Source organism: Lytechinus variegatus, chromosome 4, assembly GCF_018143015.1.
Source record: "Lytechinus variegatus isolate NC3 chromosome 4, Lvar_3.0, whole genome shotgun sequence".
Classification (NCBI taxonomy): domain Eukaryota; kingdom Metazoa; phylum Echinodermata; class Echinoidea; order Temnopleuroida; family Toxopneustidae; genus Lytechinus; species Lytechinus variegatus.
In genome coordinates, this window is record NC_054743.1 from 35,712,876 (window position 1) to 35,740,668 (window position 27,793).

At 36.7% G+C, this 27,793-nt stretch overlaps 1 protein-coding gene across 3 annotated transcripts; it reads right to left on the reverse strand.

Annotated features, from left to right (window-relative positions):
- Nucleotides 1–674: 674 nt before the first annotated feature.
- Nucleotides 675–27,777, reverse strand: LOC121413936 (DNA-(apurinic or apyrimidinic site) endonuclease-like). 3 transcript variants are annotated; one of them, XM_041606954.1, is made up of 10 exons: nt 27,589–27,774; nt 10,954–11,010; nt 9,861–9,916; nt 9,327–9,384; nt 6,936–7,134; nt 5,459–5,530; nt 4,450–4,480; nt 3,740–3,852; nt 2,822–3,005; nt 675–2,311 (listed from the first exon to the last, which is right to left on the reverse strand). In XM_041606954.1, the coding sequence occupies exons 1-10, from the start codon at nt 27,733–27,735 to the stop codon at nt 2,194–2,196; spliced, it is 1,035 nt and encodes a 344-aa protein (XP_041462888.1). In that variant the 5' UTR covers nt 27,736–27,774; the 3' UTR covers nt 675–2,193. The 3 variants fall into 3 exon arrangements, with proteins under 3 accessions (XP_041462888.1, XP_041462889.1, XP_041462890.1); XM_041606955.1 differs by lacking the exon at nt 27,589–27,774 and adding an exon at nt 13,024–13,047; XM_041606956.1 differs by lacking the exons at nt 675–2,311; nt 2,822–3,005; nt 3,740–3,852; ... (4 more) ...; nt 9,861–9,916; nt 10,954–11,010 and adding exons at nt 15,290–19,082; nt 19,880–20,030; nt 20,728–20,869 and having other exon boundaries at nt 27,589–27,777.
- Nucleotides 27,778–27,793: the final 16 nt, after the last annotated feature.

Sequence of the window (27,793 nt, forward strand, 5' to 3'; positions counted from 1 at the left end):
TATCAAAGCGAAATCACAATGTACATAAAATAAAAAAAACGTCACAAAAGTACAATAACTTGAGCAGCTTTATAGCTCCTTTCTCATACATGTATGATGGATTCATAAATCCAAATAGGTCCAGCATTCCATAATGGTCTCCACAAATACATTCCATAACCATTTTCTACACTTCCCCCCATAATGCACCACTCGAAATTAATCAAACACTGCTTTACCAGCAAAAACGCTGTCCTACCGAGCTCATTAGGGAGTTACCAGAAACAGAATAAATCTGTGCATTTTTGCTCATTGTTGACTGTGTATACTATTAGACCTTGGATACAAGATTTAGTGGAACAGAAATTCACTTGCTTATTTAAACCTGATTACACTTTATATGCAGATCTCCGATTTAATTTGATGTACAGTTTAATAGGCTGAGCCCCAAAGTACAACTATACTACAATGACTTTAATACTCCTAACTGTATCACTATTGTGTAGGCTGAATGAAGACATACTGCAGACAAGTATTTAACTTATTTACAACAAGGTGGTTTTATCGATACTGATTGCATATTGTAACATTTACAAAGCCTGACATCAGCAAGCTGTTACGTACTTCCCATTTTCTTCATACAGAAAGATGCAGTTCAATCTACAAAAGATTAGTCTACACATAGATAAACAAATAGATAAACAAATAGATAATCATACATGATTGTTTCATGTCTGTAAGAACCACAACGTGAGTACAAGCAAGAACTTATTTACGACTTCTGAAGTCAAAGATGTGCATTACAACAAAAACAACACCAAACATTGTATCTACATGCCTATTGTCTAATACTGCTTCTACAGTCAACAATCATGAAGCCTTCATGTATTATTTATCATAATTGTAGTTTAAAACAATCCCAAAATCTTCTTGAAGATAGATGCGCAAAAAAAGAGAAAAGAAATATGAAAGAGTTACTACTTCCAACATATTTTCTGTTTTCTCATGCAGTAGTAGTATTTCAAACACACCGACGACACCTAAAACTTGAGGAGAAAAGTAGTCGCAGAGACAGCGGATAGGGGTGTAAGATATGATGATATTAGAGTATCATGACAGTGAAACTTCATGGTAGGGCTACATGTTTACCTTTGGCACAACAGCTAAATACATACATGTACAACTACTCTAATGTTTGAAACATCTAAACTACTCATGTATATGTACATGGCCAGCATTATTCAATCAACAGTCATTGATCAAAAGAGAAAGCTACCGAATAATGATTATTGCTTTTATTCTGCATGGCCTCCCAAGCTAGTGATCCTTAAAATGACATGCATTCTCACATCGCAGACACTAATTCTGTGATGTTTATGGTTCATAATCACATTTAAACCTCCAGTGGAAATACTGATAAAAAAGTACTTTTTGATCATTAAGTAAACATTATTAATTGTAGTGAACAAATATTTCCAGACAAAATAAAAGAGATTGTGAAGTCATGAAAACACTGGGGGAAATAAACGTTTTAAACAACATTTCTGGCAATTCTGTGTGAGCTCATATACCTGGCCACATCAGGACGGGCTTCAATTTATTTTTTTAATGGCTGGATATGTAATTAACGTAGTGGGACCTCATTTCAATGTGGAGTAAAGGAATCTATTGATTTAGATTATGTATTTCTTCTTTGTCGTTCTTGATAACTATTGGTAAAAGATGACAATAATGAAGTAATACAAACAATTTCAAGCACTTTTGGGGCCCGTTGCAGAAAGAGTTGCAATCAAACGCAACTCAAAGAATCTTGCGCAACTTAATTTTCAGCCTACGAAGCACCCGTATTCGGGACTTGCGCTTGATATTTTGACTTGCATTTAAACGCAACTCTTTCTGAAAAAGGGCCAGGAGAAACAACTGTTATATGTCTCCGGGTGAATGAAGTCCGGAAAGACAGGGTCGTACTGTGTAGACAGCAAGGGGTGAATATTTGTAGTCCATAGGGTTCATAGAAACGTTGATGATAGGTCTCAGAAAGGTTGCTGACGGTGGTATAAAAATAGTTTCATCTTAATTTTGTGGGTCACTTACAAACATGAGTATTTTATACATGAGTATTCTGTCGATCATAAAAAATTGGTTCTGCAAGGATTGGCTCAATGAAAGATTGGTGACAAGTTGCTGGAGGGTCAGTCAAGGGGTCATGGAAGGTCACATGGCCATGTAGACCACCATGGGGCAGTGGTCACTTCCGAACGTCTGCGTTCTCATCTGGTTATCGCACAGCTTTGGCAAGAGCGACTTGGAAATCACACCGTAATCTAGCCTCCTACATGAAAAAAAAATGAAAGGCGAGTTACCAGGAGGATGTTCCATAAGGAAGCCACATAAACTAACTTATTGGACGATGGCAGGCAAAATGTGTGACTCTATCTCATTAGCTTCAATTAAAAAAATGCAGACTTTGATCAACACTGTATACTGTTAAATGTGAAATGTTAAGTCTACAGGACAAAATGTATATTTGCCTCATTATAAATCAAATTGTATGAATTAAAGTCGTATTCTGTCAAATCGGTGAACGTGATTTGATCTTTAACAATGAAATACACATTTTCCATAGAACCTAGCCAAAGTTATCTCTGCTACGGGCACAACTCAAAGGGTCAGTATTTTGTGAAAATCATGGGCTTCAGACATTTTGGCACTTTGTATCCCAGTAATTGGTAGAGTGTAATCTTTAAATATTGTTGTGACTTAATTGAGAATGAAAGAGTCTCTTGCCGAACAATTCTCAATAGTCCCCCCCCCCCTCACGAAAGAGAAGAACTGGACCTACCAGCCAACATTCTTTGCCCTGCAGTTTCCCATGTAGGTCCAGAACGAATATGCATCTGCCTGCTCTGGGTACAGATGACGGAAGGAATCCACAAAACCTGTGTCAAGGAGCGCAGTGAAGCCCTCCCTCTCTTGGTCAGTGAAGCCAGGCGTCTTGTTGCGGTTGCTCTTTGGATTCTTCAGATCTGTTTATCAAAATGGAAAAGATGTAAAAAACGGTTCCACAACATTTGCTCTGGTGACAAGTGCTCCGCTCTAAATTCCACATACTAATCGAATGACCAACTTCAATCCTGAGTTTAACACTATACCCTACTCTAAACCTAATATAAAACCCTATTGCAAACCTAACCCTAGATCTTAGACGAAATTAAGCCCAGAGCAAATTTTGCAGGAGCAATTGTTGTGCTACCATAAAAACTGGCCAGCTCATGAAAATTAGTCTGATTATAGACTGACCAGAGATATATATTTCTTTGCAACTGAGCACAAATTCAAAAATATTGTTTACTAGGCACATGCACATGAAGGTACATGTAGTTGGCATAATGAGATTTTTGAAAGAAAATGAATCATTATTTTAGCCTGGAATGAAATCCCTGAATAAGGAATTATTTTTATAATATCAATACATATTGTATCTCTACAAGGAACATGGTTTTTCAGTATTTAGTTACTATTTGCTATCATCTTCTTGATTTTACATCTGTGAGTGTTCCATTACATTACACGTACCTGCCAATTCATGTATAGAGGGAAAGGAAACATTTTATTCAGAATTTTCCAGAAATAGGACCATCATTAGGTATCCTATTTAATTACACACATTTCACAGAAAAATGGGAGCATACAATTTTTAATTTTCAAAAATCTTCAAAAATTTTTTTGACCAAAGCACCAAGTTGTGCCACCCCCTCACCTATCTCCTCATGTGCAACATTCATGTCACCACAACATATGACAGGTTTCTTGGCGTCAAGCTTTTTGAGATAGGCCATGAAATCTTTGTCCCATTCTTGTCTGTAATCCAACCTGTACAGCAACCAAGATAAAGGCAGCATAGAAACATTGTTTAAAAGAACCTTTTGGAGTGGACACAGCACATCATTCACTATGAATTCAGTTCTTGTATAGTCTGTGCCACGTCATAGTCTGTGCTTTCATAGGAAATAACTTACAAACAGATTTGTAAAACACCACCCATACAAAATATAATTTGCCAAAATTAAAGTATGTCCCTTGAAGATCATCTGTTTTAAATAGTATTTGCTCTTTAAAAATTCTGGTTCCATCCGACATTTTATGTAGAGGTGTTGTGGCTCAGTGGATAAGCCTCCAGAGACTTTGAACCACAATGTACAGGGTTCAAATCCAACCGCAACACTCACAAGGCATTGATCTACATTGCCACTCTCCACCCAGGTGTGGTAAATGGGTACCAAGTAGGAAGACATTCCTTGAATGCTTGAGCGCCTGATAAGAGTATCCATGCTGAAACTGGGGTTATAGAATGCTGCGCTTAAGCGTTTCATTATATTATTATTATGACATGATGTTTTATAAATCCATATTGTAATTCAATATGTCAATTTAAGTCATCATGAAAGGAAATAACAAATATCTGATTACCTGACAAGACCTCTGCTAGAATTGGGGACATCTGTATAAACAAAAGGGGAAAATAAACTTAGGTGTTTTGTGATATTCTCTTCCTCTCATAAAAATGTACATAATGAAAGAGTATAGAGAGTGCTCATGATGGCATATTATTAAAATTATTAACATTTATTTATTATCATCATTATTGTCATCATTATTATCATCATTATGATCATTATCATCATCTTCACCATTACTATATCATCACCATCATCATCATCAGTAGTAACTGTAGTAGAAGTAGTAGTGGATTTATCAGTATGATAACTATTATTATGTATAAAATGAAACATGTTTTATACTGTAGTGTACAAATACCTGTAGAGTACACATCCTATCATACTGTATTGTAAATGTTCAATAAGTATTTTAAAGATGTATGACATTAAATGTTACCTATAGGAAAATGATATCACCAAACCCCAAACATTGAGAATAAAGGTGGATATATTCATGATCAAGAATGATACAGGTCATAATTACTTCAGCACCTGAAGGAAATACTCCACTGTTCAAGATAAACTATAAAGGAAATGCTCTCTTGAGAGAATTTCCAACTATGATGATATGAATCAAGGTTTCATTCAGCTTTTTTATAAGGAATGCCAAATTGTGCGTGGCTTTATGTAAGCGAAGATAAATGAGATGAATGAACAAAAAATTTTAATGGTTTCCTTTCAAGAATATATTTGCTTTTGCTCAATGATAAATAAAAAAAAACCCACAGAATTCCCGATGTTGTTTTGATAGTCATTTAATATGATAAAAATAATTATTATGACAATAATGATCATAACAATAATAACAACACCAAAAACAATCATGATAAAAAAATTTACAAAAACAGAACAATAATAATGAGCTACAAAGCACATAATTATCAATGATAATCCTCTCTGTTTATGAATATAGAATGACATGGTTTAACCCTCAAACCCCTCCTAATTAACAAAGTGAACAGAACTGATAGTCTACTTACAGACCCCTACAAAATAGAACAAGTCATACTCCGCCGTGATCATACGCCCTTCTTTATCGTGCTCTTCAATACCTGTGTAAAAAGAAAATACAGTCTGATCATAAGCCTAATCAGTCCTTGATTATTATATTTTTTAATCTGAAAATCATTTAGTATATATGTTCACATCTGAATGGTACAGGCCTCACTGTATGCAATATACCAATAACAAACGGTTGCTTTGAAACCAATGTTATCTGCAAAAAAAGTTTTTTCAACATGAAAAATCAATATTAGCCATAAATAAGCATGTTAACTATGTACTCAGAAAATTTACACCTGACAGACTGGAGTGGAAATAATACCAATTTGATATGTTTTAGTGGAAGAAAACGTAGTCTTTACATTAATGTATCTTAGAGGCTAATTGATATACTGTTGAGGTAACTCCCATAGGAACTCGGCAAAGCAGCTTTTTGCCGCAACAATACCAAGCTGGTATAACCAATGAAAATTTTTATGTCAACGTTAATCAGTCACACTGGCCGGCCATTATAGACGACATTAAATACTCTTAGGCCTTTTTGGTTAAAGCGGAAATAATTTCAAAGCGGGAACTTGAACTCGCAACCTTTCAATCATGAGTCCAATACTCTAATCACTAGACCATACGGGTGTGTTGGCTCAGTTGGTAGGGCGTCCGTCTCACAACCGGGAGGTCGGGGGTTCAAACCCCAGCCGCTTAAGACCAAAAGACATTAAAAGATGGGAGTTGCTGCTACCCTGTTTGGCGTTCAACAATTAAAGGGATAGAGCCTCGTCGATCTGGCGCTGCACGGTGGCTGCCGGGCCCAGGATCAATTGGGCAAAGCAAATTTTCAGAGTATTTCATTTCATGTCTATTTCGAACAATAAATTATGGATTTTCATTTTTTTTCATATTGTCATCTTTGATTCTGGCCTGGACACACACAATATATGCACTTTCTCCACTCCCTGTGGAGCATTCCAGTATAAGTTTCTAAACTCGATTGCTAATCATACGACATTCAATTTGGCTTTCACATATACTATCAGGTACCCATTCAAGGTAAATTGCCAATTCGTCCACTGCCAACTCGCCCACTCACAACATGGTCTACTTTCATTTAGTCTAATGCCATTCCTAACCATTTGGTCCAATCATCACTTCGCTTTATCACCATTTCATCTATGACCATTTTGTCTCATAACCAGATGGTCTAATATCCATTTCATTTTTATTCATTTTGCACAATTAACACCTAGTCCAATTAGACCAAATTGTATATGAATTAAATGGCTATTGGATCGACTGGTTATTGGACAGAATGGCATTAGACTACCAGTAAATGAAAGTAGACCATGTGGTGAGTGGACGAAATGATGGTAGACCAAATGATAGTAGACGAGTTGGCAATTAGACAAATTGGAAATAAACACCCATTCAAAACTGGGTGGAGAGTACACAAACACTCACCCATGCCTTTGGTAACACTGATTGGCTTCTTCTTCGAGAACAGGGCCACGCCCGAATACCCCTTCTTCTCCGCTGCGTTGTAGGTGATGTGGTAGTCGTCCAGAGCTGCCTCGGGAGGGGGCTTCGTTGCGTCGACTTTGGTCTCTTGTGCAAAGAAGATATCAGGGGATTCCTTGGTGATGTAATCGATCCCTCCTTTCTAAATAAATATATGATGATGATGATAATAATAGTAGTAATAATAATAATAATGATAATAATAATGATGATAATAATATCAATAATATTAACAATAATAATTATAATACTACTACTACTAATAATAATGATAATAACAATTATGATAACGACAATGATAATAATAGGTTACATTTATATAGCGCTTTCTACTTTGTATTTCTAAGCAATTTTTTTTTATATGTATTAATTTTATTATCATTGGTTCCATCCACTGTTCCACATGTAAAGTGCACCATCTCCTCTCCCCATGGAGCATCCTGGCCAGGCAACCCCCCCCCCTTTTTTTTTACTGGTGCACACATGCAAACCTGATCACACTGGTATTAATTAACATCCAACTGGGTACCCATTAACACCTGGGTGGAGAGTGACAATGAACAGAGAATTGAAAGAGATGACAGAATGAGGAAGGTACAGAACTAAAGACAAGATTGCTGAGCAAGATAAGATGGACGTCAGATGTCCAGACAGTTAAGCATAAATATTAGCCTTTAGTATTTTTGCTCATATTTTGGGGCAAGCCATTTTTGACACCCTAGGCTACAATGTTGAACCAGGATAACAAATGTTGGTGTTCCTTCCAGCATGAATAAAAATGTGCCTGTTTTGATATCAACTGATAGAGCAGACTTATCATAGGCATCTGTCGATATCAACACATTTCCTTCATAATCCGAACAAAAAACAAGGCAAAAGCAATTTTGTGTCTCGCCCACTTATGAAAATAACCAGAAATATCATGATTTGTGAGGGCACGCAAGAGGATTATATCAAAACTTCATTGTGAAATGACTGGGATGGAATAACACTTGTCATAAGAGCCTTGCACGTAAACTTTAATGTTGACCTGAAAATGACCTTTGACCTTACCATGTGACCTCCGACTGCAGCATAACATGCACGTCCCCCAAGTCCATCTACCATCCAAGTTTGGTTGAAAAGCGACATACAGTTGCGGAGTTAGGTGTCATAAGAGAGTCTTGCATGTAAACTTTAACGTTGACCTGAAAATGACCTTTGACCTTACCATATGACCTCAGACTGCAGCATAACATGCAGGTCCCCCAAGTCCATCTACCATCCAAGTTTGGTTGAAAAGCGACTTACGGTTGCGGAGTTAAGAGTCTTGCATGTAAACTTTAACGTTGACCTGAAAATGACCTTTGACCTTACCATGTGACCTCCGACTGCACCATAGCATGCGTCCCCCAAGTCCATCTACCATCCAAGTTTGGTTGAAAAACGACATACGGTTGCGGAGTTAGGTGTCATAAGAGAGTCTTGCATGTAAACTTTAACGTTGACCTGAAAATGACCTTTGACCTTACCATATGACCTCAGACTGCAGCATAACATGCAGGTCCCCCAAGTCCATCTACCATCCAAGTTTGGTTGAAAAGCGACTTACGGTTGCGGAGTTAAGAGTCTTGCATGTAAACTTTAACGTTGACCTGAAAATGACCTTTGACCTTACCATGTGACCTCCGACTGCAGCATTACATGCACGTCCCCCAAGTCCATCTACCATCCAAGTTTGGTTGAAAAGCGACTTACGGTTGCGGAGTTAAGAGTCTTGCATGTAAACTTTAACGTTGACCTGAAAATGACCTTTGACCTTACCATGTGACCTCCGACTGCAGCATAACATGCACGTCCCCCAAGTCCATCTACCATCCAAGTTTGGTTGAAAAGTGACATACGGTTGCGGAGTTAGGTGTCATAAGAGAGTCTTGCATGTAAACTTTAACGTTGACCTGAAAATGACCTTTGACCTTACCATATGACCTCAGACTGCACCATCCAAGTTTGGTTGAAAAGCAACTTACAGTTGTGGAGTTAGGTGTCATAAGAGAGTCTTGCATGTAAACTTTAACGTTGACCTGAAAATGACCTTTGACCTTACCATGTGACCTCAGACTGCAGCATAACATGCAGGTCCCCCAAGTCCATCCACCATCCAAGTTTGGTTGAAAAGCGACTTATGGTTGTGGAGTTATGTGTCATTACAGGTTTGTGACGGACGGACGACATTTGGATCCCTAAGTCTCGCCTTCACCTCTGGTGGGCGAGACAAAAAATTGAAAAGATTTTCTACCAATGAAATGAAAAGCTTTATTGAGAGCTGGGAAAGTTTTAACCCAAGCATCATACCTTGATCCATGCTTTCATTCCTCCAATGTTCCATGCTGAGATTTTCAAGTTGTATGCTCTGAAAATAAATGAAGAAAAGAAAAGAAGGTACAAATTAATTCACACAAAATATAATTGCAAAGCACATTAGTATTGACCTTTTCTCACTCTGGGCCCCAAAATGGGGGGGGGGGGGTGTACATGTACCATTAACTGAACTGCATCCTAAAAAAAGAACATACATAAAAAGGCTATTATTCAGTTTTACATATAGGCAGGAAATATCTGGATGGCCAGTTTGGGGTATCAAGTAATAATCCTTTTTGAAAAGAAGAAACACAGAAATCATGAATTCATGCATTAGATTGGATCTGCTGAGCATTCTTTCTTTCCTTGTGAAATTTCCCAAAGAACTAATTACAGAAAGAGTTGCAATCAAACACAACCTCAAAATCAAACACAACTTGATTTTCAGCCAATCAGAAGAATGCATTTGCGACATGTGACTGATCTTTTAACAGACCCCAGTGTAGAACATGTAATTCTCGTACTCACTTTCCCGACTCTGATTTCCTATCTGTGGTGTAGACCTCTTCCTTTGGCTCCGACTCCTATTGTTGAAAAAAAGGAAAAATACAGATACTAATGATATAACTGATGATGATGATGATGATAAAGATAGTGACAATGACGATAATGATGATGAAAGTGACAATGACAATGATGATGAAAGTGACAATGACAATGATGATGATGCTGATAAAAGTGACAATGATGATAATGATGATGATGTTGATGATGATGAAAGTGACAATGACAATGATGATGATGTTGATAATAGTGACAATGACCATAATGATGATGATGATGATGTTGATGATGATGTTGATGATGATGATGATGCTGATGATAGTGATAATAACAATATATGCAGGGTTGTAACAAAACACTTAATTTTGAGTCAAGTCATTAAGGAGTTAAAAAAGAGTCATGGCAGTAGAGTCATTGAAAGTCGATGAGACTAGTCATTGAATAGAATACTGCTTGAGTCGCTACTTAGTGACCAGAGTCATGACTTGATTACAACTCTGACACACATAAATTCATGAGGTCAATCTCCATGGACATGTTATATAAAAAAAAATATTAACAATCATGGGCGACATAGGATAGTACATGTAATTCAATGAGATCAAATACTACAATAATGTAATTAAAGACTAATGTGAGGGCACGAGGGTTAATACAATATAATATCAATGTAAGCCTATAAACTTACCCCCCCCCCACGATTATGATATACGTGCACAAGGTTGTGACTGACTTCACATACCATACGCATTGCACACAATGCCCCCCCCCCCCCCCCCCCCCCCCGCCGAGAAAAAGTATGAAATTGAAAAAATGACAAAAGAAAAAGTGTACAAAATCCTGTTGGTTAATTCCTCCTACCCTCTCACCCTGCATAATATTTGCAGGCTTTTAAAAAAAAAATTTCGACAAATTTTCAAGAAAAGGGTGCCCCAAAATGAGCAAACTTTATCAAACAAATGTATGTTCAAGCAATGAATGATGCATTCTTTTGCTTCTCAATGGAAAATCAGAATTTCTTTCACAAATGAAAAGTAAGTAATTGCAATAGGCTTACCTCTACTTTGGTTTTCTTCTGATCAACATCTTTGTCATTGCTCGCATTTGATTCTTGCTGAAAAAGAAAATAATAATTTGTTTATTGCATTGCAAGTAATATCCCTCAAAGCAGGAATCACGCTTTGGTAAATATGACAAAAATAGAATGAAAGATAGGTTAAAAAATGATAATGAAAATAAACTGGGTTCCAAAAGTGATAAAACTTTACAAAGGCACTACACACATTCTACTCGGTTAAAATGAACAATATTTTTAATACAGACTAGCTTCAATAATCTTTATCCTTTTAAGTGCTGATGTTGCAGTCTTGCACATTCTTACAATTAAATTCAACAATGGTAATAATTTGTTTTCTCCCCTACATGTACCTTCAATTAGAGAAGCTAATAGAAGGCAACAGTTCCTGGATAACATCTATAATGATAATAAGTATCAATGGTGCAATATGAAAATCTTGAACAAAAGAAAATAACATGGAAACAATTGTCATTATTATCCCCCAAAATTAATTCAGAGTGCATGTCAATAATTAAGAGATTGTTTCAATGACAGAGAGGGTATAGCCCCTCACATCAATCGGTTTCGGAATCCAAAGTCACAAATCAATCTGTCTTTTGCCATTTTGTGACTTTGGATTCTGAAACTAATTTATGTGAGGGGCTATAGCGCCTCTCTGTGATTGAACTAATATCTTATAGTATAAGATAAAAATATTGTTCATTTTGACTGAGTAGCATTTGTGCATGATAGTTTTGGTACCCAACAATGTCAGGGTGAAACAAGTACTGTACAGATCAATACCGGCATATCATGTCCGCAAATTATTATTTCTTTTTGTATGTGAGAGATTTCAGAACTATTATGCTTTACTAATATCCAATCGAAGGAAAATTCTAAATTCAATGCCATCTACATTACTAATCAATAATACAATAACAGGGTTCCCACAGAAATTTGAAGACAGATTTCCATGACTTTTCCTTGACTAAACTGTTGCTTTCCATGACTTCCCGTGACGTCCCGGGAGTTACGTAGAATTTAGGATGTCACAAAACTGGGAAAAATGGAAATCATGAACACACATTATAATAGCAGAGTATGATCAGTGTACGGGAGTTGCGAGACATGACAAACTGGAAAGCTGCCATAGGCCTATAGCTAAGAGGTAATTCTGTGACTTTTCACAAATTTTCTGAATTCCCTGACTATTCCCTGGCTTCCATGACTACAAATTTTTCCAGGATTTTCCGTGACCGTGGGAACCGTGAAAAAGGAATCATCAAGCTTTGATAAAAGTTTGCTAAGTGACATAACAGACAAGCAGCAGCTGTTCCATATATAGTTTGGTATAAAAAAATGCCATTATCTAAAAAAATTATGAACATAACTTTATAAGAGCAGTGTAACAGACACATCATTTCATACCCTCTTCTATTAGAAAAAACATTTGTATTCATCTTGTTCCATTAATAACTTTGAATTACTGGAATTCATATAACATGATATATGGGGAAGCTGCTCTCGTGTGATATCATAACTTGAAATTCTAAAATTAATACCTCTCTTAGTTTCTGATGCATTTTCATCGAATCTTCACTAATAATTTTCCGCATTTTTTCTGCTTTTATAAAAACCAAATTATAGCCAACTGTTGTGTGAAGTAAACCTAAACCCTAATGAGGCCAGGAAGTGGGACCTTTATTTCTTTTGTTTAGAGCAGAATATCATTTATAAATCATGCCTAAATTAGCATAATCAATGCAATCGTACAATTTGATGATGCAATTTTGGAGATCATGCCATGGAAAACATGTACACAATTGTGCAGTTGACCGCTTTATAGACCACTATAAATGTGGAAGGCCCTTCCCGAGCTTTATAAATGACCAAAATAGCCCGGCCTAGTTGGAGTATATTTAATATATCTAAGCCTGATTTTTGTGTATGGACATGTTCCCAAACTTCCTGAAAGAATTGTCCCTCTTGACCTAGTCCCAATCATGGAAGTTTTTTGTGGTAAACACCGTGTATGTAGTCCTGAAAAGGACTGTTCAATCTGATAATTACCTTCCTCATTACCAACCTGCTTATACCCACGTATTCAAGTGGATCATCATTCCTGATGACGACCAGAACACGCTGGTCGAAACGTCGATACCGGTTCTTTTAAGAGCAATCAAGCAACCAAGAAAGAAAAACAGGACTACATACATGGTGTTTACCGCAAAAGATCTTCTATTATTCTCTCCACCATGGACACCTTTAAAGATCATCTTAGTCCTAATCATGGATACACCTTTGGAGAAAACTTTGTATTCACACCAACAGAAAGAACAGGATGTGAAATCATTGGAGGACAATTCCTCTCAAGTCTCTGTTCAGGTCTAAACCACCTTTTGCTGATGTGGTTTACGGTACACCATGTGGAGTGTTATAGAAGCAGTGGATAGAAGAAGAGAAGGAAGTGGATAGGCGAGAAAGTGGAGATTTGAGAATAGAGTATTCTTTCTTGAGAATAGTCCTGAAAACGACTGTAAACCAGAAGGAATGTTGAGTGAGAACAGCTTGAGTAGTAGAGCTGATGAGGAGACATCATCTCTACTCGCCGACGCAAGCCAGCATCTCCTCATCAGCTCTACTACTCAAGCTGTTCTCACTCAACATTCCTTCTGGTTTACAGTCCTTTTCAGGACTATTCTCAAGAAAGAATACTCTATTCTCAAATCTCCACTTTCTCGCCTATCCACTTCCTTCTCTTCTTCTATCCACTGCTTCTATAACACTCCACATGGTGTACCATAAACCACATCAGCAATTGTACATGCCACCATGCAAACCTTCAAACAACATCAAACCACCTTTTGTTCATCATTTTCACACCCTTCATTGAATACTTGAATACCTGTTTAAATTACCATTTTACATACAATACATTATAAACCAGAGGGAGAATTGATTATTAGGATGTGCCACTTGAGCTGGGTTGCTTGAAATCTTGCATTTAATATTTCTCAAAACTCTGGGGTGATGTGCCAGAAGGTCCCCTAAATGGCGCAACTTTTGGAGTATAACTTAAAAGTCACTACAACATACAGACATTATTGTTCTGAATAAGTATATATTCTCCATTATTGTCACAAAATTTAACATTTTTTGGTAAAAGTCCCTTTATTTTCTGCTAAATCGACACTGTGCAAATATAAATGTAAAACAGGAGTCAAATCAAATTGATTCAACTACTCACATATGTGGCCCATAACACAAAGCTTAGCAATCATCATAGAATATCTTTACGATTGATTGCATTGACTACATGTACTGTGAAAATCAAGCATACAATCAATCGTTAACCTCTGTGTTACGGAACATTGGTCAGATTTCTAATCCATATCATTCTCAGTAGTGTATTTTTGTTACATAAACCCACTAAGATGTAATGGGGTACTTCAGGCTGAAAATAATTATCTAAATTGAGTAGAATTCACCAACCAGAATGCTGAATATTTCATCAAAATTTAATGAAAATACCAGTTATCAAATTTTGCCAAAACAGTTAAATGCATGCCTTCATAAATATTCATTAGGTGGGCTAATGATGTCATGTCCCCACTTTCCTTTTTCTTATGTTATTACTTAAAATCATCATTATTCCATATTTTCCTACATCGGTGTATGAGATATCTCCCTTATAACAAAAGAAGTTGCAGCAATTATCTTACATATTAAATAAGATGTCAATCTACTTTTTTCAATTTTTGGTAGACAAAGTTTGAAAATATATAATTTCATACAATGAAATACAAGAATAAGTTGGGACAATGACATCATCAGCATATTGCATATTCATGAATATGTGCATACATGTATAACAAATAATGCAAAATTTAATGTCGCAACTTTGTTATTCCTTGTCGACATTGAAATGCTTCGTCTTCTTTTACTTCATCTGTTTAAATCATATTATTCTTCTTCGCCTGGATTACCCCTTTAAAATGGGTATGACGGACTATCATGGCAACCTCCCTCTGAAACAAATTATTTGTTTACCTCAATAAAAGAAAACTGAATACCACTTGGAAAAAGTTATGGCCACTTTATACCAATTACGGCTTCCATACATATATCAAACTTTAAACTTTACAATATTGCTTGTAGGTGCAATGGAATTTAGTATGTCATTTCATACATTATTTTCAGTTTCATGAAATAAAGAAACAGATGGACATTTCAGCTTGTATTGTTCCAATAAAAAACATTTTATTTTACAAAGTATAACATTCTACATGTATGTACAAGATCAACGCCCCTTCAAGTAGCAATATACAGTATTTGACAAAATTTAATTACTGAGCACTATGTACATATGATGGTACATCTTATTGAATTATTCCAGTACAAGCCCTGTCTTACATGTATGTCTTCATGTGCTGAACTTTAGCCAAATGTCACTCTGATAGCAGAGCTGCCAACCTGAACAAGAACATTTCAGTATTTTTAAAGCTGAAAATCACTATTTTGGTGAGAAATCAGAACACAATATTTTTTAAGAAAGACCATAGGACAACACGTAAAACCGAAATCATAGCAATCAGTATTTTGCATGAAACCTTCAGTATTCTTTTCATTTTTCAGTACTACACACCGAAAATCTGTACTACTCGGCAGCTCCGCGATAGGATGTTAAATGGATAGTCCCATATAGAGAAAAGTCAGCACTTTCAACAGTAAGATCAGCACTTGCTGCACAATTTCAATTCAAAGGCCAAGTAAATCTGATTAAAAAATTGATTTGATCAACAGAAGGAAAATCAAACCAGTGTTTTTATTGCAAACTTTGATAATTATTTCAAATATACAAGGAGATTATATTCTTTATGTTGACTATATCATTATTGTAAATATTACAAATCAAAGGTGGAAAATAAAAAGATTGAATTGAGTTGATATCATTGTTTTACATCATTGCAATATTTCTCATCTCATTTTGCTTGCAATGGTGAAAAGTAATTATGATATCGTCTTCAACATTTGAAATGACCATTTATGGAATTTATTGTGACTAAATCACAGTCAGTTTATCATCAACTATACAAAATTTCAAATAAATAGAGTGCTTGACAGTGTCTCATTAGCTCTTTCATTTTCATACTGACAACCCACACACATAACTGCGTACCATTTTTTCGTCTTTCGTACTATGCAAACTTTTAATGCTGGCTATAAATGGTGCCAATATTTTGGCAAGAACTCTGTAAAAAATCAACTCGAACCCTTATAAGCACCGAATGGCAACTTTGCCACACAATGGTAACTACTGCATAATCAATTTCATATTCTAATTGGTCAAATAAACATGTTATCCTGATAATTCCAATGCATATCACAGAAATAACTTACTAAAATATTTCATGCAATGGGGCCCAGGTCAATTTTTTTTATTCTTTTTCAAAATAAAATATACAACAAAATTCGAATGGAGGCAATACCCATGTCGTGCCCATTGCTGATAGAATCGCATTTAAAACAGAACTTGGTAAAATGAAGAGAGTCCAAAATGTACACTTCTGATAGGCTCTAAATCAAGTCATGTTTTAATTCTTGGTACATGTATTAATTACATTTGAACTCTCTCTGCAACCGGGACCATCCTTTCCTAAAGAAAAGCTTTACCATCTTGGTAAGATACAACAAGGGTCTGTTTCACAAAACTTGTTATAATGACAGTCACCAATAGTTTCAAGGTACTGAAATCCTTTGATTTGATTGGCCGATGGTATACTTGTAGATATTTTGCATTTTTATCATGACGAGTCTTCATGAAACGGGACCCAGAAATGAGAAGAGACAAGGGGCCTGATGCATAAAACTTTGTAGCTGAGAAAACTCTGGTAAAAACTGAAAACTAAGGTTAGTCTGATTTCTGCCATTGACTTTAACACATGGCAAAAACTCTGGTAAAAACAACCTGAGTTTTCTCAGGTAAAAAGTTTTATGCAACGGGCCCAAGGGGTGTCCTGTGTCTTATCTTCACATTTTAATATTTCTTTGTTTTGTATTTATATAGCATTTAGCAGGATAAAGCACGTCAGTGCCACTCAGGAGGTCAAATGATTATTGAAATGATCATACTTCAAATCAAAAGATTTCTTTTATAAGGCTGTAAATAGATTTTGCCCTACATTTTCCCAAACATGTAATAAATGGTTATACCATAATTTCAAAATAGCAGGCATACAATGTACAGGTGGGGCTATGAGTGTTCATGTATAAAGGGAATGGACGTGATAAGACAGGGAACATTATATTAAATGTAGGTGAAAGGGGCGGGGTGGAGTGGGACAGAAGTACATTAGGTCTGGGGGTGGGGGAGGGATGAGGAAAGGAGGTCAACCCTCTGCATTCCACTGTCTAAGCAGCGTGCGACACTGGAACCGGTCCGACGGTCCCAGACCAGAAAAAATTGCTGTCGCGCCAGTTGTTTTTCAGAAATAGCCAGATTTACTGGTCCGACATGACCAGTAAAATATACAATGTATATCAAACTGATACAAATGATATTTTTTCCTCTTTTGTAAATTATAAAAATGGCTCTGGCATCTTCAAAAATGGCCCTCCAAAATTGAGAAATGGCTCTCATGAATCACGTTGTGGAAGGCAATGAAAGCAATTAAAATCGCCAAAATAAACTCAAGTCTCTTTTTAGATTTTTCTTTACTTTGAAGGACCAGTAAACTTTAGGTTCGCACCAGTAAAAAATGGAAAAATTGGCCATGTACTGGTCCGACATGAACAGGTTGGATCTGTAGAAAAAAAGAGTTAGTGTGGAGCCCTCTTCTAAGTATCCTCTGGTAAAAATCAATCCTTCATGTGGAGTAGATTCACATCTGCAAACACCAAACTCTGAAATAATCACTGGAATGCCAGTCATGTAATAAATGTCTCACTTTCAGGCTCACCACGTTAATGCCTTACCACTGATTGAAGACAAGTCAAAACATATTCTTGCTTGCTGCTGGTTTTGTCAGGCAAGGATGATGAGATATTATATTTTTTTCATTATAAAGGACAATAGGAGAAATATACAAAGGAATACATAACAATTTTCATTTAAGTTCATTCTTCTCTGGACGATCTTCAACACCAATTACTTGGTAAACACCTATGCCCCAGATTCACAATGGTGGCTTTGAATCTCTGGTTTCAAACTATGTTTAAATTGCATATTTCATCCTCAATTATGCTTTATTCTGCACGTATATTGAGAAGGCGTTCAATGATGAGTGCGTGCTCTTGCCACAGAGAGCTAAGTTGATGCTTATTACAATGGTTGCTGTTTAGTCTAAAAAAAAAAAATAACCCCAAAACAAGTGAGGATGTATTAATGCTGTAAAGTTTTGTAAGTATAAGCCAGTGTCAATTTAGTGCATGGTGATGAAAGCATGTTTTCATTACCGATTCTTTCTCAATAAACGTGGAGAATTTAGAGTATTAAATGCAAAATATCTGCATTAACCACAGTTTGAAACTGCAGAGTCAAATCCACCTTTGAATATACAGGTTTAAATTCTTCCACAAAAGCTGGCATTTGGCAGTCATCAAAACATCTCATCAACACGGTCAGTCACAAATGTGCAATAGTAGATCTTCAAAACGCATCATTCCTGGGGCCCATAGCACAAAGATTAGCAACAATCGCAGAAGAATATCTTTACGATTGATTGCAATGTACAATGTACAATCAGTCGTGAGAATCAAGCGTATGATCAATCGCTATTGAGCTTTGTGCTACGGGAGCCTGATCATTTTGAGTTGACAAGAAGTTCATTTCAGCCTTGAAGACCAGTTCTGTGATTTCAAATCTTAGCTGGGCCTGGGTCATGGGTGGCAAGGTCCGCACCGTCGCACATATCGACTTGAAAAAGGTGTCCAGTCCGTCCTCTCGCGGGGCACTGTTGTGTGTGACGAGATACTGCATCATGCCATCTTCTTCGGGCTCTGACCGTTTCTTTCTCTTGGTGGGTACCTGGGGGCGGGGCAGAACTTGGGTGGGTAGATCTCCACAGTCGGCATCATTGACATCGCTTCCCTCTCCATCAACTTTCATTAAATCTTCCATGAATGAAGGCCTATATGGAGCATACAGATCACAAGTTACATTAGTTAAGTTTTACAATAATAATTATAATCATGATAACAATAATGATAACATCGATCAATATCTATCGATATCAGGTTAATTCTACAGTGGAGATAACTAAAAGTGGAAACAATGCAAACAGAAAAAAAATTGATGCGCCAAAGCAAATGGGTTAAAGGTTTCATGGCGATGAATTCAAGCACGATAATTGAGAAATCCTGCTCCAATACTATAATTTTCATTGCTCTCCTTAGTTGACTTATTATTCAGAAACATGGTATGTCTACGTTTTTGATATAGATCTAGATAAAGAAATAGGGCCTGAAAAGTGGTTGATATTCATAGTATTTGGTGACACTGCACTTCTTCATTTTGGTAGACCACCGGTTTGGGCAAAAATCCTGGGTGGGCACCAGTCAAAGAAAAAAAATGGGATGACTAAGACTTAATTATTATTATTATTACATACTATCATTATCATTGTTATCATCATCATTATTTTCATTACTATTATTATTCTTATTTATATTATTATTATCAATTATTAATTATCATCATTATCATCATCATCATCATCATCATAATCATCATAATCATCATTACATATAATTATTCCTATAAATACTATGACTATCACTATCATTATTATCATTATTAATACTATCATAATAATCATCAATGGCATCATTAACATGGGATCATGGCTAATGACAACAAGCCATATTGTCTTTAGGCAAATATTTTTGAGAGATACATCAAAAGAGAAAGAGTCACAGAAAAACTCACTCTAAAGACATGTATGGTAGATAGAACTCCAACTGGTCAGCGTATTTGTAGGGGCATCTAAAGGACTGGGACGTTTCCCTTTTCCGGTTTCTCTTCCAGCACCTGGTGAAGCAATCTCGGATATTGATCCACCGCAGCTTGGCATCCATGTCTGCAAAGATGATGAAACAAAAGTACCAACAACCATCACAATGTAGATTGACTCCAGAGAATCCATGCATAGTACAGGGATGGTAGAATGTCTGGGGTGGGGGGGGGGGGGACAAGGTATGTGTTGGTGGTAGATGTGAGGCTGCAAGGGAAAAATTGTGGACGTAAGAAAAGTTGTTAGGCTCAAGTTTGCCTCAAGTTAGGTGAAGTGGCTGCTGTTTATTTTGCTTATTGCAGGGGTGTGAGTGGTCTCAAATAAAAAGATCTGAAATAAAAGCTGAAGAGTGTTGAAAAAAGTCTGAAATAGAAAGAGCTCCCATTCTTTTTGTACAGAGGAAAGCCAAAAATAAGCTAAAATTAAGCTGAAAATCACAACAGAATAAAAAAAATCTGAATTCTCACACCCGTTATTGTAACTTCAGTAGCCGCAAAATGGTTTTTAAAGTGGGGGGGGAGGGGGCTGACAATGCAAAATCTTTTTAAAAATTATGTTTTCGTCCATCGTTTCCACAGCCTCTGCACTTAACCTAACGCCTCCTTGTCCTACTGTATTTCTCACACAGTGCAACACTGAATGACACTGATTTCAACACCAGACCTTGCCTCATATTGGGTGAGGCAGCTGGTGTTAGTTTTGTCTGAGCACCAACACTGCACTTAACACCAAGGTGTTTGAAATCCCCTCTGGTATCACTTACCTGATATGCCCACTATAGCACCGATTTCTTCCCATTTGTCCTGCCTCATTTGGTGGTTGCCGAAAGAGTCGTGGTTTCTGTCGTAGAGAAATGGATGCTTCACGACCTCTGCCAAGAGAAGCCGATCTTTCTCAATTGAATGCTGCAAAATCAAAATTGCATTTGGCACAATTTATTATTCTTTATCAATGTTTCACAGATAACATGTGAAATCAGTTCAAGAAATGAAGAGCAGTAGAAAATAAGAGTAATTTAATGAAACAGTAATAGTTTCAGCAAGCACCAACTTAAATAAGTTAGGCATGTATCAAGTAAACACATATTGAAATTGCTTAACAATTGAAAAGGGTGTGCAACTCCATTATCATTATTTCTCTTTAATCTGTATCTACATGTGCATGTATGCAACTGCTACTAATTGTAAACAACATAAAAATTCAATTGATCAAAACAAAAATAAGTTTCAGCAAGCATCAACAAATAGAAATTATCAAACCCACACAAATTTAAAATGGTTTAACAATTGTGTGAGGTGTGCATGAAATCCATTATCATCATCATGATAACTGCTCATATTGTATACAGCATAATTCAGCATAAAAACAATCTTCTAATTCACTTTTCTTTGCGACTTGCAATTGCATATTGTAAAGCCTCATGTGCCACGATTGGGCTGTACCTGGCCTAACTAGTCATACATGAATACAATGATCATTTTCCATTCTAAACAGTGCGATTTTGTCCAATTCAAAACTTTTTTTTTTACTCTCATACAGTATTTTACTAAATTATGAAAAGCTTTAAAAATCTCCACATTCACCAGCCAGACCGCTGAATTTGTATCCATGATATTTCTTGGGGAACTATCATCTCTTCCAAATCTTGAAGTGTTTCCGAAGACAAAATCCCAATGTTTACAGTGGACAATGAATGGTTAGTTAGAAACAACCAAACTTCCAAGGATGATTTATTGAAAGAAAAATGTGCTCTCAGGACTAACCTTTTTTTGATTCACCGAATTCGATGGCGAGACAATCCCTAGTTTTGTGATGCCTGGCTGGGGAATGTGGAGTGCTGGGCTTTTTTTTCTTGAAATACATAAATTGACTGTGCGCTGCTGCTGAGTATGTCGGCTGGAGCTATAAAAGGCCTAGGGTGATAAACTTCATAGCTCTCGCACATACATGTACTATGAGATTTGTATCTATCTCTTTGTTTTTCATACATGTATACCGTACTTGTGGAATGTCATACTTTTTCCCATGTTCAGATGTGATCACTCGTACATGCGAAGGTAAGTGTAACATACTCTAATATCCATGGATGAAAATACGAGCTAGATCTAAATACAAGTGTGTGAGTGGTCACAAATAAAAAGATCTGAAAAAAAGCTGAAGAGTTTGGAAAAAGTCTGAAATAGACAGATCCCCCAAACTTTTTGTACAGAGGAAAGCTAAGCAGAAATGAAGCTGAAAAACAAAACAAAAAATATCTGATATCAGCCAAAAATCTGAACTCGCACAAGCCTGTAAATATTACAAATTTTTATGCATATTGGGGAGGGGGGTGTTTCACAAAGATTTAAGCCCTTTTATTTCCAGCCGCATGTGGTATAGAAAGCAACAACACATTGGTTATGTCATGCTAAGTGAAAGTGCACTAATTATATAATATTGACTGGCCTCGAGGGGAACATCAAATATATTGCCAGCAAAAGAATCATATTGGCCGGAGTCTTTAGACGAGGGCAATATGGGACTTGTAAGGGCAATATATTTGATGTTCCCTGAAAGAAAAGCCAGTCAATATTTTTATTATCATCCAAATCAGATATCTAGAGCAAAAATCATAATGGGGATATTTCTTTTAAAAATAGAGCTCTATTGTGTCATGTTAATATCGGTCTAGGCTCTGCACTTTACCATTATGACGTACTTGCAAGCGCTCGGATCCAGCGTTGACTTTATTATGATGTATATTATTGGTGTACAGATCCTTATGAAGCGTATCTCTTTATACGCATCCTCAAATGCCTGGATGTGAGACCAGGGAAAATACAAAGGTATATTTTGCGTCTTCTCTGCATGCAAAGTAAATACGCGCATTGAGACCGAGGAAAATACAAAAAATATATACCTTTCCCTTCCCGATATTTATGAATCTTAGGCAAAACGGTTTTGTAAATGACCAGCTCCGATGTCTGATACGGGTTATAATGCGCATTAATCAATAAAATTGCGTGTTTGATATCATGTGCGCATCAGGATTTAAGCAACTCTAAGTCACACTAAATAAGAATACATATCCCAAGGTTTACCCGCAAGACTTGTCCAAATCCAAGTCTCTGAAACTCGTCCAATTTTAAAAGGAAAACAATTAAAATGAAATCTAAACGCTTGGTCCCACTGCACTTGCAGATGCAGAGAGGAAATAAAATGGAAAAGAATCTCGCCATCCGTTGACGTGAGTTATGTATCCGTTGTGTACTCTTTGCATACATGTTTCATACGCTTTATATCCATCGAGCATCTGTCTACTGTTATTTCATTGTTCACCCATTTTGTACATTGTCTAGAGCCACCCTGAAAATTTGCTTGTCCGTTGTATTCGTTATGAAGACGTTTTGTGTATTGAAAAAAAAATTGCTGTGAAAGAAAAAAACGTTATTGTTTTTATCCTGTCTAAAATGAAATGATAAATTTATGAGTATTTTTTGGAAACAATTTTTTTTTTTCGTATTAAAAAGCAAAAAGAAGAAGTTCAATTGTTCCATTTCTTTAAAGTACTTGACACTGAATAGTTACATGTAGATGTCAGATCCCGAGATGGTTCCTTGTATAAAGCTCAACTCATTTTTCTCAAGTGGCTTTTCGCCGAATCTTTATTTTGGTAACTAAATATGTTCATCAACTGTCACAAAAGGGGGTAACATTGACACATTGACGAGCAGGTCGATTTTCAGTTCTTTTTGGTTCTTTTTCCAAAACAGTACCGTATTTGTAAACGTTTTTTTAGGTAAACATTTTATTATGTAAACATTCGTTTGAACACAAAATAGTCTAGATCTAAGCATTTGACTGAAGGGCATAACATTATTAAGATTATATGTGTTTTCTCAATAATTCTGCATGACGCTAAAGCAACTTAAGTCAGTGGGTGGTTGCATTTCACAGACTGCAATTCCCCCCCCCCCCCCACCCAGAAAGCTCCGGCCCGTGAAGCTGCCACAGGTAAGATGGATACCTTTGAGGTTGGGGTACCAAAAACACCCAAAAATTAAAGAAAAAAAAGTAATCATGCACCCACCTCAATTCTAATGGATGAAGGTCTAGAACCGACAGCGAATCCTGACATCAAGGCAGAAGCCAGACCCTCAATAAAGGGGGACAAAAGACTGTATTTGTTCTCTCTTTTAGAAAATTGCAAACAAACGGCCGATCAACAGATTTTAAGCAAAAATCCAAATAAATAGACTTGGCCAAATTTGCGCATGCGCTTTCGGTATATCGATCAGCCAGTTTTGTTTGCAATTTTGAAAGCGAGCGAACAGGTCTGGCTGACTTTTACTGCCTAGAATTTCAGGATTCTGCTGGCCAGAGCTCTCTGGCACTCATCTGGGTTTCCCTTCCCCCCCTACATTTGACTTATTTAGACTTGACTCTAAGGCCCGTATTCTGAAGTCGGGTTTAATCTAAACTCAGGTTTAAAGTTGTGGTTTAAGTATGGGAAGCCAAAAGTATCAAAATTTTTATTAAGTTGTATGTTTCTTATGTTTACTGTGCTCTTTCCTGATTCATCGCTGGTGAAGACAATCATCTATTTATACTTCTTACACAATTATGAATGATTTGAGAGCCGAATGAGCTGAAAGTATGATATTTCTACTGTTAGTGATTATGTAACAATTGGCTGTCCATACTTAAACCACAACTTTAAACCTGAGTTTAAGTTAAACCCGACTTCAGAATAAGGGCCTAATGGTCTAACTGAACACTTATATATCTATTTTCCAACTTTAAACCTGGCTCTATCCCGTTCTGGGGCTTCCCTCTCACTTTCTGTGACTCAGTGGGTGATTTCAAGTACGGTGTCGAAATCTGGTGTTGGTGATGTGACGACACCAACACCAGCCACAACACCGTACTTGAAATCAGGCTGGTGTTGGGATTGACCTAGGAAAATATGACATACTTCCGGCATTTTGTGTTGAAGGATGGTGTTTACTGTTGTCTGCTGAACCCAGCACTACGGCTGGTGTTGTCTATCTACATGCAGTTTCCCCATTCACCAACACCAACCCCCATGGATTGGGAAATCATGATTTCAAGTTCGGTGTTGGTGTTGGCAATCTCAAGCCTGTTAACAAGTCAAGAACATGATGAAACTTCCTAGTAAAATTAGCTTTTACAGTTAAGATGTGTACAAATCATTTGAGCTTTAGGCCAAGTAAAAAAAGATAGTAGTTGATCGTCCGGGTTTTTTGAGAGCGGTGATGAGGGAGGTCCTTGCTATTTGCTATCTTACTATTTTTTTTAAGAACACGGAGGCATTTTCTCGGTCCGATTTTTGACATCAGTGATGAGGGAGGTCCTTACTATTTACTATTTTTTTTGCTATTTTTTATTCAAATGATTGTCAGGCCATGTCAAGCTCGAATTATGTGATCGATGTATGCTCAATAGTAATAATAAATGATTAGAAATATAAATATCTACGATTGATTGGAAATCTATGGAAAATAAAATCTATTGATGAATTATTACTGATGTATACTGGTACTGTATTGTTGTCAAACAGAATGTTCATGTCAAGTGAATAATTTAAACATTTTAATTTATGTAAGGGTAAAAAAATGCATGGGGGGTCTTTTTATTGTCATGGAGTCTTGTTCAATTTTCCAGAGCCAATCTCATTTGTAGCTCTGGGTATGGTTTCGCATCGCAGTTTTCGGGTGCTTGTTCGTTTACATAATGTTTAATACTACTGCTCAATTTTTATTCATTTTTAAAATTGATATTGAATATTAAATCCCTCATTGAATATTCGATGCATTGCCTCCTGACATTAGAAAACTCGCCAGAAAATTCAATGCATTTCACACATTCACATGTCACGCCAGCACAGTCAATCACATCATCCAAGCACACATGCAGTTCTCCCAACAGAGTCACAAGCACACAATCACCGTAACACACATCTAAGTACAGGCGCTATCACTCACCAAAAAACCCAGCTGAAATACAAATTACGTCATTAGAATTGATTTATCTGCGCCATATTTCAAGAGCATGCGACGGATTAGTTCAGATTCAGTAAGCGGGGTCCCCGAAAATGCACTAAAAATGAAGAAATCCGCGATCTTTTCCGAGTTAGCAAACTTTATTTCCTCGCTAATTTATGATGGTATCTTCAAAATCCAATAAAAAAACAAATCAGAATTTTTTTCTTTCTTGCAATTACGGCGATATCGGACTTTGCAATTGTTTTTGAAGTTGCAAGAGAGATCCCAGAGTAATCTTGTGATTTTTTTCGTTATTCAGCAGCCATAAAAATAGTTAATAACAAGAAAATTGATGCTGCAATTAAAAAGGGAAGATGGCGAGGACGAGAAACAACACAATTTTTTTTTTTTTTTTTTTTTTTTTTTTTTTTTTTTTTTTTAAAATAGTAAATAGCAAAAATTTTCATGCGGCGGCCAAAAGTGATGCGCGCGAGGACGATCAACTATACTTTCTTATTTTACTTGGCCTTATATATTTTGAAGAATAATATTCACTCTTTCGAATTATTGCTATTCTGTACGATAGTTTGATAGATTACTCTCCAATTTCATTTTCGTCATCAAGACTATGTTCTTGCGTGAAGTTGAGATTTAGCGGCGCAGATGCGACGTCATGTATGGTGAGACTACCACATATCGACCACGTCTTTTGAAACCGACCACCTTGCGCGCGTTAAAATTATTGCGTATTACAAACGGTACGAGCGGGAGAGTAGGCGCAGTGTCCATAGAAACAGTAAGAATCGATTTTACAAGAAAAAAAAGAAGCAACAAAAAGTAAATATTTAGTAGAATTAATCAAAATTGTATTGACCAGACCCAAATCCCGCTTAAAAACCAAGAAATCCGATAGGAAACGGACTTAGAGCAAATATCCGTCATCAATTGTCGAATCATGTGCCGGAGCTCGCAGTTCTTAACACCAACACCGAGCTTGAAATCACCCATGCCAGTGTGTGTGTTTGTATGAGACTTAACCCAGGGAATCATAACAAAATGGCAGAATGAGACTGGGGTAGGAGAGAACTTTTCGGTTTTTGAGGTTCCAGTCTGTGCTTTGATGTCAGGATACTACCACTCGTTAGACCATCAATCATCCATATAATCATGGTAAGTGCATAATTTCTGTTTTCACAATTTATATTGCTAGATATTTTGATCATAATCTACCCTTGTCCCGTGAGTATGCGTAAATACACAGTAAGCTCCTGCCCAATCAGTTTGAGTTAATCAACTTGTCCAGACTTCCATTGATATCAAATTACAAACATGACAAATACACAACACAAGTCAGCCGACACCCACACTATCTCCAGATTCATGATAAGCGCAACTTTTAGTGTTAAAATTACAACTAAGTTAGATCTAGAATGAGTAGGCCTACTAGTAACTTAGTCTTTCTTTTTACGCTGAGACAAAGACAATGCCAGCGCCACTTGCCTAGGTCAGCGGCGCACGCCAAACGGGCAGCGCCGCGGGGCAACCAAGCTACGCGGCACAGCGACAGTGACAAAAAATGAGGCACGATCCAAACTGGCATGACTGGAGTCTATTTTCTAACGAGAAATAAGCAATCTTACCTTTCTTTTTGGCATTGCTGCGATGTGAAACCTGTCTCCAAGGAGTTCAAAACGTGGAAATAAATGTTTATCTTTCTTGAGGTCAACGGATCTTTTAAAAAGATGGAAATAATCCACCCAAGTTCTCACATAAATTCTTCGAAGCATTCGCGATTTTGTACATTATTGTGTCTCAAAAGCAACGCAACCAATAAAGAAAAAAAAA

What these genes read in the sequence shown, in the direction of transcription:
- LOC121413936 (XM_041606954.1), bottom strand. Translation starts at nt 27,735, where the DNA reads ATGCTTCGAAGAATTTATGTGAGAACTTGGGTGGATTATTTCCATCTT. An exon ending in AGAAGAAAACCAAAGTAGAG is followed by an intron (nt 9,917 to 10,953) that starts GTAAGCCTATTG and finishes TTTCAACAATAG; the next exon opens with GAGTCGGAGCCAAAGGAAGA. An exon ending in TCTAGCAGAGGTCTTGTCAG is followed by an intron (nt 3,853 to 4,449) that starts GTAATCAGATAT and finishes GTTGCTGTACAG; the next exon opens with GTTGGATTACAGACAAGAAT.